The 19,696-nt window shown below is 45.4% G+C and overlaps 1 protein-coding gene across 1 annotated transcript in view; it reads left to right on the top strand.

Annotated features, from left to right (window-relative positions):
* Pacrg (parkin coregulated) overlaps positions 1 to 18,236 on the top strand; it is a 478,513-nt gene extending 460,277 nt beyond the window's left edge. The window contains exon 5 of the mRNA XM_021186392.3: positions 17,880 to 18,236. Within this exon, the coding sequence (XP_021042051.1) occupies positions 17,880 to 18,040 (161 nt within the window). The 3' untranslated portion in view covers positions 18,041 to 18,236. The remainder of the gene's footprint in view (positions 1 to 17,879) is intronic.
* Positions 18,237 to 19,696: the final 1,460 nt, after the last annotated feature.

The raw sequence follows: 19,696 nt of genomic DNA, 5'->3' as shown, positions 1-19,696 counted from the left end.
GTGTAAATGTACCACATTTTCTGTATCCATTCCTCTGTTGAGGGACATCTGGGTTCTTTCCAGCTTCTGGCTATTATAAATAAGGCTGCTATGAACATAGTGGAGCATGTGTCCTTATTACCGGTTGGAACATCTTCTGGGTATATGCCCAGGAGCGGTAGTGCTGGATCTTCCGGTAGTACTATGTCCAATTTTCTGAGGAACCGCCAGACTGATTTCCAAAGTGGTTGCACCAGCTTGCAATCCCACCAACAATGGAGGAGTGTTCCTCTTTCTCCACATCCTCGACAGCATCTACTGTCACCTGAATTTTTGATATTAGCCATTCTGACTAGTGTGAGGTGGAATCACAGGGTTGTTTTGATTTACATTTCCCTGATGAGTTAAGGATGCTGGACATTTTTCCAGGTGCTTCTCAGCCATTCGGTATTCCTCAGTTGAGAATTCTTTGTTTACCACTGAGCCCCCTTTTTAATGGGGTTATTTGATTTTCTGGAGTCCAGGTTCTTGAGTTCTTTATATATATTGGATATTAGTCCCCTATCTGATTTAGGATTGGTAAAGATCCTTTCCCAATCTGTTGGTGGCCTTTTTGTCTTATTGACAGTATCTTTTGCCTTAGAGAAACTTTGCAATTTTATGAGGTCCCATTTGTCAATTCTCGATCTTACAGCACAAGCCATTGCTGTTCTATTCAGGAATTTATCCCCTGTGCCCATATCTTCGAGGCTTTTCCCCACTTTCTCCTCTATAAGTATCAGTGTCTCTGGTTTTATGTGGAGTTCCTTGATCCGCTTAGACTTGACCTTAGTACAAGGAGATAAGAATGGATCAATTCGCATTCTTCTACATGATACCCGCCAGTTGTGCCAGCACCATTTGTTGAAAATACTGTCTTTTTTCCACTGGATGGTTTTAGCTCCCTTGTCAAAGATCAAGTGACCATAGGTGTGTGGGTTCATTTCTGGGTCTATTCCATTGGTCTACCTGTCTGTCGCTATACCAGTACCATACAGTTTTTATCACAATTGCTCTGTAGTACAACTTTAGGTCAGGCATAGTGATTCCACCAGAGAGGTTCTTTTATCATTGAGAAGAGTTTTTGCTATCCTGGGTTTTTTGTTATTCCAGATGAATTTGCATGTTGCCCTTTTTAATTCTTTGAAGAATTGAGTTGGAATTTTGATGGCGATTGCATTGAATCTGTAGATTGCTTTTGGCAAGATAGCCATTTTTACTGTATTGATCCTGCCAATCCATGAGCATGGGAGATCTTTCCATCTTCTGAGATCGTCTTTGATTTCTTTCTTCAGAGACCTGAAGTTCTTATCATACAGATCTTTCACTTCCTTAGTCAGAGTCACACCAAGGTATTTTATATTATTTGTGACTATTGTGAAAGGTGTTGTTTCCCTAATTTCTTTCTCAGCCTGTTTATCCTTTGTGTAGAGAAAGGCAATTGACTTGTTTGAGTTAATTTTATATCCAGCTACTTCACCAAAGCTGTTTATCAGGTTTAGGAGTTCTCTGGTGGAATTTTTGGGGTCACTTATATATACTGTCATATCATCTGCAAATAATATTTTGACTTCTTCCTTTCCAATTTGTATCCCCTTGACCTCCTTTTGTTGTCGAATTGCTCTGGCTAGGACTTCAAGTACTATATTGAATAGGTAGAGAGAAAGTGGGCAGCCTTGTCTAGTCCCTGATTTTAGTGGGATTGCTTCCAGCTTCTCACCAATTACTTTGATGTTGGCTACTAGTTTGCTGTAGATTGCTTTTATTATGTTTAGGTATGGGCCTTGAATTCCTGATCTTTCCAAGACTTTTATCATGAATGGGTGTTGGATTTTGTCAAATGCTTTCTCCGCATCTAACAAGATGATCATGTGGTTTTTGTCTTTGAGTTTGTTTATATAGTGGATTTTCATATATTAAACCATCCCTGCATCCCTGGAATGAAGCCTACTTGGTCAGGATGGATGATTGTTTTGATGTGTTCTTGGATTCAGTTAGTGAGAATTTCATTGAGTATTTTTGCATCGATATTCATAAGGGAAATTGGTCTGAAGTTCTCTATCTTTGTTGGGTCTTTTTGTGGTTTAGGTATCAGAGTAATTGTGGCTTCGTAGAATGAATTGGGTAGAGTACCTTCTGTTTCTATTTTGTGTAATAGTTTGAGAAGAACTGGAATTACTCACTGATAAGTGGATATTAGCCCAGAAACTTAGAATACCCAAGATACAATTTTCAAAACACATGAAACTCAAGAAGAATGAAGACCAAAGTGTGGACACTTCGCCCCTTCTTAGAATTGGGAACAAAACACCCATGGAAGGAGTTACAGAGACAAAGTTTGGAGCTGAGATGAAAGGATGGACCATCTAGAGACTGCCTCACCCAGGGATCCATCCCATAATCAGCATCCAAACACAGACACCATTGCATATGCTAGCAAGGTTTTGCTGAAAGGACCCTGATACAGCTGTGTCTTGTGAGGCTATGCAGGTGCCTGGCAAACACAGAAGTGGATGCTCACAGTCAGCTATTGGATGGAACACAGGGGCCCCAATGGAGGAGCTAGAGAAAGTACCCAAGTAGCTGAAGGGTGTTGTTCTACCCTATATGAACTAACCAGTACCCCCAGAGCTCGTGTCTCTAGCTGTATTTGTAGCAGAAGATGGCCTAGTCGGCCATCATTGGGAAGAGAGGCCCCTTGGTCTTGCAAACTTTATATGCCCCAGTACAGGGGAACACCAGGGCAAAAAGTGGGAGTGGGTGGTTAGGGGAGGGGGGAGTAGGGGAGAGGGTATGGGGGACTTTCAGGATAGCATTTGAAATGTAAATAAAGAAAATACCTAATTCAAAATTGGGGGGGGGGGAAGATGTACGTGCCTGTAGCTGTGTTTCTGCCAATCGTAACACTTTGCTCAACAAAGCCCAGCAGAGTGCCTTAGTCCATCCCCTTCCACACAGCCTGTAGCTCTCTACCACACAGCACCAGCCAGTGCTCTGGAACCTTCCTTTCTAACCATGACCCACCCAGACAGGAAGATCCCTGTAGAAACCTGTTCCTGTGATATTCCACTTCCACCCTGCAGGAAATGCAGATGCCACCATCTAATGTGCCATGGAATGTCTAATTCGTCATCGTATAGCTGTCAGGTTCTTTAAAAGAACAGTAGAACAGATTAAAAAGTGAGCCAACTGAGCTCTCTCTATCAGAAAACAATTGTAAGAGGGCTTAAAGGTACTTAAGGTTTTATTCTCCATCGGCTTTTGTGTCAAGCTTGTTTGAGGCCCCCATTCTGTGGTCCTCTGGAGGATGAATGGATGGTTCCTTGACAGACTCAGCTTTAGGGTAATGGCTGGGTCAGGTGGTAACACATGCAGCCTGCAGGTGTATTTCTTCCCACTTTATTGTACCATGATCTCTCAAATAGGCTAGTAATTAGACCTGCCAGCAGGAGTGTGTTTCACACGGATCTGTAAATGGCCTGCTTTATCTCAGTTTATCACGCATTTGCTAACAGGCTCTAATGGCATACAAGGAAATAGATTGAAAGGAGAGATGATTCTGAACCAAAGATCGCCTGTAATGAATGGCTGCTCCCTCCAAATAATTGCATTGTTCATTGAATGGCCATATCAGTTATTGATCTGACTTTGATTCTGACCTCCCTGCATTGATCAGAAATTCTGAATGCCTTTGTAACTTATTTTGAACTTTGGAATCTACTCTCCATGTCTCTCCTGGCTCCAAAGCCTTGCTTCATGCAGTAACATATACATCCCACTCCCCTCCTCCCTTGTTAGCACTAAGGTTGGGGGCACAGTCAGTCATTCCTGGACCTCCAAACATCGTTGTACAGCCAGCTGTGCCTATGGATGCTTTAAAAGAGACTCCAGCTGAAGCCTGTTCCCATCAGAGGACATGCGAAGGCTAAGGTCATTGGCATGGATTTATGTGGAGGCTTGTGTTACAGCTGTCTGCACTGTCCCTTGCCAGAAGATAGATAGCAGACTTTAGTCTCCCCAGCTACTGGTCAGCCTCACCTCTGGCCCCATCCAAGTTCAGCTTCCAACTTCTACTCTGCTGTCTCTTCTCTCTGACTCCTTGCCTTCAGTGCCTGTGTCCCCCAGGTCAGGGGAGCTAGTCCTAGACAATTTGTATCTCTGAACTCACCTACATATTAAAGAGCATACCCGTGCCGATACAGGCCGAATCAACTTCAATTCTAGAATTATATATGTTAACAAATTAACACTTTGCACACCAGTCAGAATAACAATGGTGTCTATGCATTCATAGACAATGCAGTCTAAAGATACCTTCATAGTCTTGACTGAAGACAATGAATTGTACAAGGTAGGCCCGGAAGACAGAAATTGTGAACAGGCAACTTCCTGGCCTCTGGGGTGACACTAGGCTGGCTGTGTAGCTGCTATACTTGCTACCCTGCACTGTTGTGCAAGGTTTCCTATGGTAGACTGTCTAGACTCCCAAGACTCCATCACTGGCACTCACTGCCACTGGCTCTCTGACCTGTAAAAATGCAAACAATTGATCCAGATCTAAGGAGCCACAGCCATACAGCAAGCCCTTGAGTTAGTAGTAAGTCTCGGGCACAGGAGTGTGGGAACAGGGTTCCCCAGTGAAGGATGCTTCTAGGGCTGGGACTGAGCAGAATAGCTCAGGTAGAGGCCATGGACAGTTGAACAACAGTAGATCCCTGCTGAGAGACTCAGAGAAAAGACCAAGAAGACTGGTGAGCCTCGTCCAGGTCTCCACATACATCCTGATGGGGCTTGTAATTGTCCTGATCTGACTTGACAGGTCATGAGGCATAATAACTGCCCAACTGCTGTGCTCATCTGCCAGGCCATTCAGTCCAGTATCCTCAGAGCCATGAGCCTGCTCTGCAAGTGACTCTAGGCATGACGGAAGAGTTGGTTCAGACACCCAGGTCAAAGTAGCGATCCATGTACAGGCAGAGATCTTAATGGTGCTATATGAAGTGGGATTGTATCTTCTCAAGTTGACCTCATCTCAGAGATGGGACAGAGACTCAGGCTCATACCCTCCCCATCTGGACATCCCTTCCTCTTGTTGTCCACATTAGGCAAGGTCCCTCTTCCCCAACCCATCTCATTGTCTTACATAAAATTAGATTTATAGTATGACTATTAAGAGCCACTTAGCTATCTCTCCTCAAGAACAATAAAAAAGGGAATTGTCTTGCAGGCACTAAGCCCCCACAGGAATGCCACAAGATACTGTCTGAATAATTAGAGGCCTCCACATCATGGTCATGACGAAAGGAAACCCCACATTTTCCAGTTGATTTGCTAGAACGGCAACTCTCAGAGAGAAGCAGCAATCGAGGAAATAACAATAGCAAAGCATGTTCCTGAGATTCGAAAAGTCAAGACTTAGTGATGGCACAGCACAGAACCATCCACTTTCATCTAGCCAATCGTGCCACAGTGGGAAAACAAGGTCATTCATTTCGACACCAGGACTGCCGAGGGTCTGAAAGAAGAGGAAGACATTACTGAGTATAAACTTAAGCTAAAAACTGTTGACACGTGAAATCCTCCTGTCAGGGACCATGACTACCTGGGCTGCAGACAACCTGCAGCTTAGTGACAGTGTGTCCTGTAGGTGATCACACATGTCCTAGGTCAAACCGACCCCACTGCTCTTGACTCCATTATGATCCAACGCCATGTTTTAACATCACTGCGACCCTCTGAAGTGGTAGAATGAGCCTCTTTTATCAAACACTAGGGCAAAATGTAGACTACACAGTGCTCACTGGGGTCTCTCCCTGCCCATTCAAGAGAAAGGTTACATTGTGGATAATCTGCCATGATGAAGGAGTAGTGTGCATGGAGTTATAATGACCACCATGTTTCAATGGGCTTTGATAGCACTAAAGTCACAACCTGTAGACTCTTATTCATCACCACCTCCATCCTGTGGATGTAGCATCAAGGCTGTTTCTGTCAGAGCAAATTGGTAGCAGGCTATGCAGGGTCAACAGCAAGTTGGCCTGCATCCTCTTGACCATCCCCCAAAACATTGTTTTGTTACTGTGCTGTCTCTGTCCCCACTCGTCTGGACAAAGTCCTGATTCAGACAAAAAGCAACTGGGTATGCTAAACTCGAGAATTTCAGGAGATAAAAATGTAAGTCAGGCAAACAAACATTCTTTCATATTAATTTTCCTCTACAGCCTATCACTCTCTCTCTCTCTCTCTCTCTGTGTGTGTGTGTGTGTGTGTGTGTGTGTGTCTGTATGCATGCATGTCCTCAAGAAGTTTTGATTAGACTCAGCAGAGCTGCAGACACTGGTGAGTCCAATCAAAACTTTGGACACTGGTGAGTCTGTTGCTATGCAAGCCCCAGACACTTGGTGAATGTCCCTTGCCACATTTAACTCACCAACGTGAAAGCTGATAAAAGTTGATCGCCAGAGCTTTGAAAGATAGTCCAAGGTTATTTTTAACTGAGACACTTAGGAATGGCTAGAGGGTGTTAGCTCTGTCCCGTTTACAGCACTTAGCTCAGTTTAGCACAGCAGATTGCTTTGATTTGTTCATTAAATATATAATTTTTTGCATTAATTGAGCTCATTTGATGAGAACTATTCCCACTCTATAAAATTTCTGGCTAATGGCTTGGAAATCTATTCAAATTCTGTCCTCATAAATTCATTTCAGAACTTTCAAAGAGTAGATCTTTCAGGCAAGCTGAGATGTAGCCCGCATATCCAAGCAAAGCCTAACCTATAGAAAGACTGGGGCAGCACAACACGGCTTCTTCATGCCAGCACAATCACGGAGAGCATTCTATTTAATTTTTTAAAGTAGAACAAATCGTGCATCACACCATACAAGTCTTTAGCTCTGGGCTTTGTGCCTGGAGGCAGGCTGTCACCTGCAGATTCCCTCACACGGCACCCTTATACAGGGTACAAGATGGCTTGGGAGCTGAGATCATTTTGTAAATGAACGCTTCTTCTACATTTATTTGTCTGTGTGTGCACATGTGGGTGCACACATGCTCACACACACACACACACACACACACACACACACACGGAAACCCAAGAACAACCACCCGGTTCCATTCCTAAGGTGCCATCTACTTTTTTGCTTTTTATTCTTTTAGGGACAGGGTCTCTCACATGCCTGGGGCTCACAAAGCAGACTCAGCTGACTGAGGAGCCTCAGGGATCCACCTATATCTCTGTCTCCTCATGGTTGGAACTGCAAGAGCGGGCCACCACACCTAGCTCTTTTGAGTGGGTTCTGGATGGGGCAGGTTGGGAGGATGCTTTGGCCCTCATGCTTGGAAGGATGGACTTTAGCAATGAAGCTCTTTGTCCAGCCCTAGGCAAAAGTTGTAAGGACCATAACATGTGAAATCAAATTATGGAGAACTCAGACTACTACTTGATTTGAGAATAGCATCTTTTAGAAAGCCTCAGTTGCAGAAAAGAAAACAAAACCACAAGACTAAGAAGTGGTAGTTGTGTTGTGTTGTGTTGTGTTGTGTTGAAACGGGAGGTGGTGCTAACCTTTGCCATGCAGGCTCACCTAGACAGTCCACAGGCAGCTAAAATTATCCCAGCAACTTTGCAACATTCCCCAGTAGGCTTCTGTACGTTCTTCCAAACAAAAAAGCATTTGTGTTAGTCTTTATCAAGATGACAAGAAATGACCAAGGATCTCCGAGAGAAATTTAATCAAGCTAAACTTAAATATTAATTACAAGCTCCATGCAGATCTAAGTTTTCTGGAGCAACGGCTGCTACCAAAGTCACTGGGATAATCAAACGTTTCCCTTGGGAAAAGGAGAGATTGTTCAGAGGTTGTTCGGCCTGCTCCTCCCACCTGGGGATTAGCGTAGCATGGGAGTGTCCTGCGGAGCATCTCATAGGAAGACCATAGCCTCCCCATCTTCATGAAGCCTGGAAAGCCTGAACGTGATTCAGAAAGGTCACCGACACCTGTGACTTTCCTGTGGCCTTCTGTGTCTGTTTTGAAAGCTATTGAAAGGCCAGTATGCTCCTTAGAAGGTTCCTGCTCCTCAGCTTCCCACCTGATCCTCTAGGCAAGCTTCTGCCAAGCAGCCCCAATCTCTCCCATGTACACCAAGAGCCCCAGACGTCCCTCATCTGTAGGCCGTAAGTAAGACACATAAAGCCTAATAAGTGCTCATAAGGATGAGAAGATTAAACGTGAAACTAATGCTGCAGTTCTCCACGTGTTGACCATGGATCCTCAGCACTGAAAAAAAGTGCTTGAGACCCCTGACTTTGTCATCCTGCTCATGATGAAGGAAAGCGAGCATGACCACCCCTCTCACAGGCCATGTGCAGGGGAGGCCATGTGCCGGTGCCCCCCATAGGAGATGCTGGGCAATCCAACTGCATCGAGTCCAGTACCTGCTGGCTGCCTTCCTCACCTGGCGCCTCTCTGAAGTCAAGGCGCCGACTCTATGGGGCTGACACCCTGCTATACTGGGGAGGCAGTGTTCTGCACCCTTCCAGCCCTCCTGTGGTGACAAGTGACACCCCTCTTTCTTCCTTCTCACACATAACAGGGTCCTGCTCTGTCCCTCTCTTTCAGCACCACACCGCCACCTCTTGCTTACGTCACTTTGATTGTCCAACCCGCCTGGACATGGCTTCTCCTTTTCTTGGAGGGAAGAGAGAGTAGTCTTTGGCTCACACAGCTATTGTCTCACAAGACCTTCGCTGCCTAAGAGGCCCTGTGCTCTTGCTGTCGTGACTCCACCCTGAGGCAGCAAGTGTGCAGCAGATGTAGAGAATTCGTAATGCTCTGCATCTTTCTTGATGCATCTGCTCACTAGATCATAAAGAGATCAGTTCTCACCTCAAAAGCCTTCACTCTGCCCCTTTCCCTGACTGTAGACTCTATCGGTATGTTCATTCCAGACAGGGATAAACTAGTAATTTCACCTATTTTTTTCTCTCGGTATGACATCCAAATCAAAGCAGTCATTAATCAATGAAGATTCTAATTTGCCTTTTGTTGTTGTTGTTGTTGTTGTTGTTGTCGTCTTGACCAAATCATTTTCAACTGGACATTCAAAAAAGTTATGAGTTATGCTGTACTAAGGACTAATAAACCTTACAGACATTGAAATCATGGACCTGGACAACATGTGGTAGGGTGTCAACAAATAATTTAAATTTTGACAGTGTTCTCTTGCCTGACTAGAATTAATTTGGTAAACATTTGTTCGCTTCAAGTTTTCTTAGAACTTGACTTAAAAACTGAACTTGGTGTTGCCGGGATCTGTGGATTGCTTTGAAGAAACGTATGCTGCTGTGTTGGTAGGAGCTGTCTGCTAGAGAGCCGTCCTTATGTAGCACCTGTCCACAGTGATACTGAAACAGTATAAAGGGCTGCAGTAGGGTGAGAGGCTGAAGGCACATCCCTTTCTTAAACAGAGGCCATGACTAAGGTCAAGGTAAACAGCTGCTAAGTTACAGAGAATTTTATTTTATTTTTAACTGAAATTTTTTTCATACAATATATGCTGGTCATTTTCCCTCTCCCCCTACTCGTCCCAGATTCTTTCTACATTGCCCATTACTGAGGAATTTTACCCCAGATTATGTTCCTTGGGCCCAGTGCCTCCTCCACCAACACCGGACCTTAGACAAGTAATGCTATGCTGCTGTTGAAAAATGACAGCTGTTTAGAAGCATCCCTTGTCCAGGGGGTGGAAATTTGGCTACTAAACTGGCTGTTAGCCACCACCCATCACATACATGAGTAATGTCCACCATCCACCAGGGCCCTCCTGGAGCCCTCAGGGGCAATGGCTCAGCTGCTTCCTGCTTTCGTCCACAGCTCCCATGTCAGGGAGAAGCAGAGTGTGGGACACCCAGCTTCAGAGTCAGGAGAGAGAGAGAGAGAGAGAGAGAGAGAGAGAGAGAGAGAGAGAAGAGTGAGGCTAGAAGAGTGGGACACCCAGCTGGGCACCCAGGGTTTGCTTCAAAGCTTTCTTCTTCAGAGAAAAGAGACCTTGTGAATTTCATTAATGTCAACAAGATCTGAGCAGCCTGAAGGATGTAAGCCCTTGGGCATCTCCAGCGTGCCAGCTGAGATGGTTATTAAAAGTTTGTGGTTGCAACACTGTTGCAGCTTTAATTCACACACCAACCACAAAACAAGAGTTTGGAAATATCCACTGCAGAGTCGTCCTTCAGGGTACAGTCTCCAACAGGATTCCAGGCTGTGGAAGAGACAGTGCCTGGTGTGGCGTCTGGCACAGAAACACCAAGAATTCCCAATGGGGTGACACATAACCATGATTAAGGGGGTAAAGACCAGTTCCTTCAATGATGATGATAACAACAACAACAACAATAATCCAAACAAACAAACATTAAAGGCAACATTTCTGGGAGTTCCTGAAAGCAGCTAACCTCAACCATTGCCCCAAAGCCAACTCCTCTTACTTGTTGTGGGAAAATGAATTTTTCCTTAGTTCCCTGGGCATTTTCCTGCCTTTGCATACCCAACCTTTGGATCTCATAGTCCTCTCCCCTTCATGATCCCACCCCCAGAAAAAGGATAATCTCCCCATCCTAAAACAGACACAGCTATTCACATGGAGGGATCCACAATGACACCGAAGAAAAAGCCAAGCATGGCAGTATTGTGACCACTGTGGTCCCAGCACTCAGGAGGCTGGTGGAAGAAGATCACTAAACCTGGAGTCCAAAACCAGCCTTGGATTTGTCAGTGTGTGTGTGTGTGTGTGTGTGTGTGTGTGTGTGTGTGAGAGAGAGAGAGAGAGAGAGACAGAGACAGAGACAGAGACAGAGACAGAGACACAACAAGACAGAGACAGAGAGTCAGTTTTCTTTAAGTATTTAAGGTGTGGGCCCTGGTAGATGGCCCCACTTGCAAGAATATGATATATATATATTTATTTATATAGAGATTTTTATATACATATATAATGTAGAATTATATCTTCTTTATTATTTGCATATAATATATAACATATTTGTACATATTATATATAAATATATTTTATATATAACACATATATAATATAGATAATACATAATCAAACATTTCAAGAGGATACAAAGTAGGGAAAGTGGCCAAGGAGGCAGACCTGGGGAGCTGAAGGAGAATTGCATACAATCAAAATTTATTGTGTAAAATTTTCAAAGTATTAATAAAATATTTTTTAAAATAATAGCTTAGGCAACATAATGAGATTTTTGTCTCAAAAGAAAGGAAAAAATGACTCAAAATCTACATTTCCTAAACTCATAAACATTACATTATCTCAGTGGCATTATTTAAATAAATTTCTTTCTTAAAATGTGGGTTTTTTTTCACTGAACCTGATATCTGCTTAAGCAGCAGTTATCACAAGCAGGAACTTGCCATTCTGGCTCTCTCAATCTTGTGACTGCTAACTACAGCAAGCCTGGAGCAAAGCATCACTCAGAAGCTTGGGACAGAAAATCTACAGTTGTTCAGTGTCCAAAAGACATTTGCAATAGAGTCTTCCCAGCTTACCTGCTAAGACCAGCGCCTGGGCCCTGGGCTTTATCTCTTGGTGATATCACCACAAGCCACTTAAGGAGGAAGGCAGCTTTAGCTGTAACTGGTACCATAAGAAATAGAAATGATAGGTAGATAGATAGATAGATAGATAGATAGATAGATAGATAGATAGATAGATAGATAGAGAGAGAGATAGATAGATAGATAGTGAAATCACAAGTCTCCTCCTTTGCTATTATTTTGTTGGATTTCACTATACCTAGCCTGGCCTTGAACTTGCTATCCTGCTCCCTCTAAGTCAATAGTGGAATTACAGGTATAAGCCACCACATCCCAAGAGGTCACAGGGGCTTTTGATTTCATCAAGAACCAGATGCAGGCCTTTTCTGATCCAGAAACAATTGCATTTTTTTCCATTGATGTATTCTCAATTCCACTTCGTGTTCCTTGAGCAAGCTCACCCAGCCACAATGGACAAGAGTCCTTCCTGGCTGCCCTCTGAGACCAGCACCCACACAGCCTTGGTGTCCAAAGGCACTTTGGCACTTTGTTTCCTATTGAACACTCCCTCACTGGGGAAAGCTTCGATCAGGATTTGGCCTTGGGTCACATTCAAGTACTCTATGTGCAAATCGGCTAATTGAGACCACATGCTTTCTATGCACCAGCAAGGCAGAGGGGATGGAGGGTGTCACCACCATAATACCCAGCAGTGCTCTATTGCAAAGCCTGCTTTCCAGCTGTCCTTCAGCCCCTGGGGTGAGAGAGCCAGTTTCCCTCCAGCACTGCTACTTACTGCTCAGGGCAAAGGCCAACTGGCCTCTGCCTGCTCACTGCTCTCTGTATCCCTGGCCTACTTCCTGATTTCTTCAGTTATTTCAAGGTCTATCAGACACCTGGGAGGCAACACCAATCCCTTTTCTTATTAAGTTTCATGAGTTACAGAAAGTCTGAACCTCTAGAAGCTAGCAAATTGGGCAAGAAGAGACAGGGAACAAACATCTAAGCATCATCAGAGCCCCCCTCATCTGGAGGTCTGTTATTGTTTTCTTCGGCATCTTTAGTACACTTATTATTTAACTTTCTGTTTTGGTTTTTGGATGTGTAGAGGTAAGGGTTTGCCACATCGCATATGGAGGGCAGAGGACAGACTGTGGGAATCAGTTCTTACTGTCCTTCCTGCAGATCTCGTGTCGTCAGGGTATTGTGACCAAGCAAGCCATCTCACCATCCCTCACCCACCATCTTTCCTGGCCCTTACAGAATGTTTGAGGCCATTGCAGGCCCAAGGCGTGGAGGTATGGCAGGCACCTATTTGTCATCCTCACTGGTGACATTGCCCCCAGCTGTGAGATCCTGTCCTGATTAGTCCTGAGGGCCAGGCCACCACTGCGGCCTGAGGCCATGATATGTCAGAGTTAACAAAGATGTTTCTTTCTTAAAATGGGCCTTTTGATTAGTCAGTGTCAGAAAGAGCCACCGAGCTCATCCTTTGCGTGTCAGGGAAGGACCTGAAGCCAGCATTTATTTGTTTTCTGTGTATTTCTGTGTATTTCTCATGATTTAAATAAGGCTTTTATCTCCAAGTATTAGTGGCTGTGACTGTTCCCGAGACTATCTTTCCACTTACCATTAGAGTATTACCAAAAAAAGCAGCATTCAAAACAGAAAAACCCCAATCTGAATGGAATCTTCTCTGAGCCAGGTGACCATCCACATACTGCTTTGCTTTGCCTGTCTCTCACCTAAGACTCCCGTAGGCGGCTCGCTAAAAGAAGTGGGCCAGGGACCATGTCCAGTGGGCAGTGACTGTAGGCACTTCAGGAGCCATGTGTGTTCCCGTGGGTGGTGTTGATCATTTGCTCTGTATGAAAGGCAGCCTATGGAGAGAGAGTGCCTTCCCCACTGGTGAGCTCCCATGGAGGCAAGGGCCTGAGGTATTCACTTACCATCCCTTCAACCTGCAGGGCCCAGCAGAGTTTTCCCTGTGCACAAAGAACACCCTGTAACATTAGCTACAGATCCTCCCAAGGCCAAGGGTGGGCTCAGCCCCAAGGAGCAAGGCTTCAAAGCCAATCCCAAGCCTGGCTTAAGAAAAGTGTTTGTGCCTGCTCCAGCTGAACTGACCTGCCTTTCTGCTTTGAATCTCTCACCTCTGACTGTGTTCCTTCCTTTTTGTAAAGTAGTAACTAAATAAAGGAGAAGAGTGGCCTTCCACATTCTAGAAATTGAAACCACAGTGGGGATGTTTTATCAAAATTCTCCATGATCTCTGTCTGCTGTTGGCCAGTGTCCACCGAGTAGCAGATATCTGTGTGAAACGCAAATGTGTCTTATGTAACTGCCCTTTGCTATGGGCCCTAGTGACAGGCATGAGCTGAGCCTCTGCACCAGGAAGATGCCGTCAGTGGGCAGACAGGAAGTGTACGTGTCTTGCCATGACCTGAAAAAAGCCAAGAAGTAGCATACAAATCAGATCTGTTTCGAAGGGATTAGGCAGGAGAGGAGTCTCAATGTGTTTAATGCTGAAGCAGGTTTCTCAGATAATCAGAGAAGATTCAGCATCCCAAGTGCTAATGGCATTTAAATAACTGGGAACTATCTCTGGGAGGCTGTTGCCTGCCTCCTGCATGCCAGCATCTCTAAGAGCAGCCCCTCTGCCTCCCTCAGCTGTTTGAATGTCCCTCTTATGGGGCACAAGTCTGCCTTGCACCCTCCATGTAAGCCCCACTCATGTGGTTATAAATAAAACATATCTTTTCCAAGCCGGGCGTGGTGGCGCACGCCTTTAATCCCAGCACTCGGGAGGCAGAGGCAGGCGGATTTCTGAGTTCGAGGCCAGCCTGGTCTACAAAGTGAGTTCCAGGACAGCCAGGGCTACACAGAGAAACCCTGTCTCGAAAAACCAAAAAAAAAAAAAACATATCTTTTCCATCATCAACGTCTCTTCATAGCCATCTGAACTTAAAGTAGGCGCCCCACTTCTTAAGTAGTAATATCAGCTCCCAATCAGAGCTGGCAATTGTAAATCACCACCTGGTTGATGTTGCTGTTGTTATTTTAAGGGTCCTGTTCTCACAAACACATTTCCCAGTGGCATTGTCTGCATTTAAAGCAGGGAGCTCAAAGGAGCCACCTTGACTCCTGCTTCTCAAGAAATGGTGAGAACAGCCCAAGTTTCAAAATGGAGATCACACCCTGACCTGCTTGTCAGCATAGCTTGACATTAGCCTGGCCCGTCATCATTACAGCATGCAGAACAAGGCGCAGGCTCTTGATTTTTGTTTAGCTTTTCTATCTCTGTCTGCCCCCATGATCCACACTCTGCAACCACAGAACAGTGCGACTCCAACTCCCTTCCGAACAAGCGACTTCTATTCTGCTCCGTTCTTTTCTCGTTGGGGTTGGTACAGTTTGAGACAAACAAAGCCACAGAGCCTACTCCCACAGCTAAATATTTTTTAAAAAGTAAGAACATGGAATAAAGTGCTGCTTGTCACTGCCGTGCTCTGCAAGGGAGGGAAGCCTAGGGTGTGTTAAGCTCTCTATTGTGCGCAGACTTCCCAAACCCCCTAGCTACATTGGGAAAATGTGCCTGTCCTGTGACCCATTCAGTCTTTGACCTTTTGGGCACAACAAAAGACGCTATTGACCAGTGATTAATACATAGATCTTTGTCTAAAAGGAGCTGGACCAACGCTGTCACAACCCAGCATCACCAATTTGATTTTCCAGGTGCCTGTGGGGTAGGGAGTGTTGTAGGTTCAACTGTCCGAGGCAAACAGAGCCTGCCCACTTCTCCCTGTGTGAAAGATCACTAACTATAGGAAAGATCACGGGCTGGTACTTACAAGGAATGTCATTTGGGAGAAGGACACAGAGATTATCCCAAGACCTCCTGGGACACTTTCACTCCAGGTGGACTCCTGGCATGTCCTCCTTTCTAAGGACAGCACTTAGCCATCAGTCTTAGCACACAGTGTATGCTCTCCTGTAGCTTTGCCTGACCCTGTTGGTACCTGACTTCCTGGCCCCCTTCTTTGTTTCTGACCATTTTTTCCCCACAATTCCTGCCAAACCCAAGCATCTCAGTTTCAACTCCAGGACCTGCTCTGATTGGCAGACTGCTCACGTTCTCCCTGGTGTGGCCATTCCTAACAGTACCCTCTCTTCTTAGGGTGCATCATGCCAACTTTTAATGATGAAGATAATGGTAGTCTGTTTGCTTAAACTCGTGTTTACCTGTGGTTTGTTTTCTTATTGATATTTATGCTTTTTTTTTTTCAAAAATATGACAAGAGTCTTTACTATGCTTCTCTCTTGGTGATAAATATTCTTTCCACATAATAAATATGGCCTTGAGCAATGTTCATGAAAGTGTTCCATATATTTGACATTTTGAATAACCAGCCACTTAGTGAGTTCAACTTTTTAGGTAGACTGAGATCCATCCCACAAGGTATCCACCATGGAGAGAAAAGTCTCCTGGTCACAGTGTTGTCAACCTTTGTAAGTTCACCTGATAGGATAAATGAATGCGTGCTACAGTTGTAAGACTCCACTTTTGCAACTTTGCTGTATTTCTACCTGCCTTCACTCTTTTAAAAAGCGGTCAGAATGACAGTTCATTTTTTTTCTGTATTATCTCAGACAGTCCTATTTCTCTAAGAAGTCTCTGGAAAAACACCAGATGAAAGCAGTGCTGTCTGTGCTGGGTGGGGTCCTCATTGTTATCTTTGCTCTGGTCTGAACCACTACCTGGTCCTTTTGAAATGTCCCCAAGTAACTTGGGATAGGGAGTCTGGAGCATCAATTTAAACTCCACTGTTTTTACATCAAGTGAGGTAAATATTTGAAGGCTGTACCTGAGGTATGAGCAAAGTAAACTGTTCCTCTACGAGGTAGATGCTCACGGATGCTCTCTGCTCCCTGGCCCAGTGCCACCCTCTGTCCCTCACTCACCTCTTCATCCCTCTGTCCCCTAGAAGCCCAGCTTGTCGCCCCCTCCTGTGTCACCAGGCAATGTGAGCAACTTCTCTAAATGCAATAATGTCCCCCTTCTGGGTACAGGGACACCGAAGCCCTCAGAAAACTGTGGATGCAGCAAAAAAGTGTGTTAATGACTCTGTAGACAGAAACCATGATAATGGAGTCTAGAGGGTGCACAGGAGGTGCACCTTTGTCAGAACTGGGGCCCCTCCAGATATCTCACAGTCTAGGTGCTGTCAGGGAACTTTTGTCTGAGTCGCTGCAGCCTGAGTTTTCAGAGTAGGAGGGAGACCTGAAGGTTTTTAAGGCCTGCCAAGGCCACCTAGGACTCAAGTCTTTGATGGTACCAGCAAGGCCGACACAGTGGTCAAGTGCAAGCTGCAGGAGGATGGACTTGCAAGCTCCAAGACTGGCAACAATAGCTCCCTGGCATGCCACAACCCTAAGACGGACCATCAAATGTCCTATGTCACTCTGGAGCAGCCACAGCAAAGTTCTGGGAATAACTGCAGGACCCTGCGGTCCCCAACCCTCGAGGGAAAGACTCATCATGTACACAAAGCTTCAAAGACATAGGCCATGGCTCTAAGCTGAGCCCATCCTTACAGCCTGCCTATTGTAAGCTACGTGGGGCTACCTGCCTGGTCTAACCACAGACAATCCCTCTACTATGCACTGGGCTGTGATGTGGACAAGGTTTCCTGTCTGGAAAGGGAGCTTGTCCCGTGATTCCTTCACATTTGTCTACTTTAGATTCATTTTCACTAGCTCTGCCCAGCGTTTGAGTTTTATTACTCTTCTCATTTGTCTAATGGGCTGGTTCATTGGTTGGTTGACTTTTTTTAAAAAAGAAGGGGAATCACTGGGCATGGTGGCGCACGCCTTTAATCCCAGCACTCAGGAGGCAGAGGCAGGCGGATTTCTGAGTTCGAGGCCAGCCTGGTCTACAAAGTGAGTTCCAGGACAGCCAGGGCTACACAGAGAAACCCTGTCTTGAAAAACAAAACAAACAAACAAACAAAAAACAAGAAAAAAAAGAAGGGGAATCTTAATATGTAGCCAGGCTAGCCTCAAACTCATAGTGATCCTCCTGCCTCAGATTGGTGATGCTAGGATCTCAGGCCCTGGCATCACCATCATACACAATTTGGTATTTTTGTGGAGTTGCCACCAGCCTCAAATTTCAGCAAGATAGCGTGAAATTGTGACCTGTCAGTGTCTCCTATCAGGTGCTCGGGAAATGCCTGGCCTGTGGGGTGGGACTCTGGGAACAGTGCACAGATATAACTGCCTCTTGGTTTCTTTGCCTGATCCAGTGAACTCCGGGGATGGCATCGACTACAGCCAGCAGAAGAGGGAGAACATTGGCGACCTGATCCAGGAGACCCTGGAAGCCTTCGAGCGCTACGGAGGGGAGGATGCCTTCATCAACATCAAATACATGGTGCCTACCTATGAGTCGTGCTTGCTGAACTGACCGGGCAGCTGCCGGAGGGAGCCTCCCTTGGTATCAGAGCCGTCTGTCCCTAAAGTCCTAGCATCTCATTACTTGTGACTTCTACAGCTCTCTTTCTACAGCTGCAAACATAGTAGCTTCTGGGCCAAAAGACTGTTACTGTTAGCCCTATTGAAAGCAAGGCTTTCCGATACATAAATAGTGCCTGTTTCTTAGATTACAATAGTGTACTGTGCTTTTCTTCTTCTCCCCACAAGGAGAATTGCGTCTTTATCTGGCTCAGATGGAGGCAGGAGTCTGAGTTAAACCTTCAGTTGTATAGACAATAAAACCATAATTCTCATGCAATTCACCCTTTGCCGCACTATGTCTGCCTGCCCCAAGGGCCACGTCATGGGCTGAAAAGAAGAGTCTGTGCTAAGAGCTTACTAGGTGTCTGCCATGGATGAGAAGCATCACTCCAGTGGTGCTGTGTTCTGACATCCCATACAACTTGTTGAACCCCAATTACAGCAGGGAAACTCTGTAGCTGCATTATAAGCTACACTATAACCGTAATGAATGGTTCTGACCGACTAGTGATGCAGGCTTCAGGGCCTTTGCAGTTTGGATCTGGCTGAAGATGAGACGTCTGGGGAGGGGCTGGAGTCAGGGTTAAGGTGTGAAATGGTAGGTTTGCAACAGTTAGTTCTAAGGAGAGAGCTGGCTGGAGGCTCCACCACAGTGAGGATGGCACAGCTCAGGACATCTCGAGGCTAGGCGTGCTGTTGACAAAATTTTGCCCAGCAGTTGGTTCAGGGCGTCTTATCGTCCCCTGGACATGGTTGTGTGCCTCCTAGTGACCCTTGGAAAAGACCGATGTTGGCCTAGCAAGTCTCCCTGACCCCTGCTTCCTCCCAAGTGTACTGCTCTCACAGTTCCATGAGAACATGGGTCCAATGACATGATTTTGGAATTTTATCGAGTCCAGAAAGGACAAAGGACATGTACTTTTTCATTCAGCAGAGAATGGGGGGAAAAAAAGCAAAGCAAAGACAAAACATACGGCATTCAGCCTTGGACCATGACTGCTCAGACAAGCCAGGCAGGGAGCTCTGAGCATCTGAAACTCAGCCCAGAAAACTTCAAGAAGCAGAATCGAGGGCTACATACTGGAGAAAGAGCTTAGCCACCCAGAAATGCCTAACCTCAAATGTCTCGCTTCTGAAGCAAAGTGCAATTTCTGCATAAAAGTGGGGAGAGGCTGTGTGCTCCCCGCCCTCTGGCCTCATCATCAATACTAATTATTTAAGGTTTTCTGTTTCCAAAATTAAAGACCGGATTCTGCAAATGAGTTAATTCACTATTCATTCTGTTAGATGGGCAAGATACATGAAGTCTGGCACTGGGGCACCACCTTCTGCTTTCGGGAGCTCACTCAATGAGGTAGAAAAAGAGGACAAAGGTACTTATAGAGATGGCATTTGGAAGGCACAGCTAGCTATATGTCCAGTGACATGCACAGCTGCGGCCCTGGCATTGGTAATGCACTGGAAGGAGACCCCAAGGTCAAGAGACTGGCCTGGAATGACTCCTACAGGCTCTCACTCTGCCACATGTGTGAAAATCACCTGATTTCAACCAGGAAGCCTGGCCAGGAGCCCCAGGATTGGCTTGGAACTGAAGCATCAGCCTTGA

The sequence above is a fragment of the Mus caroli genome, unplaced genomic scaffold (genome assembly GCF_978045245.1).
Source record: "Mus caroli unplaced genomic scaffold, Mus_caroli_1 scaffold_18, whole genome shotgun sequence".
Classification (NCBI taxonomy): domain Eukaryota; kingdom Metazoa; phylum Chordata; class Mammalia; order Rodentia; family Muridae; genus Mus; species Mus caroli.
This window is presented reverse-complemented; position numbering and strand designations above follow the sequence as displayed.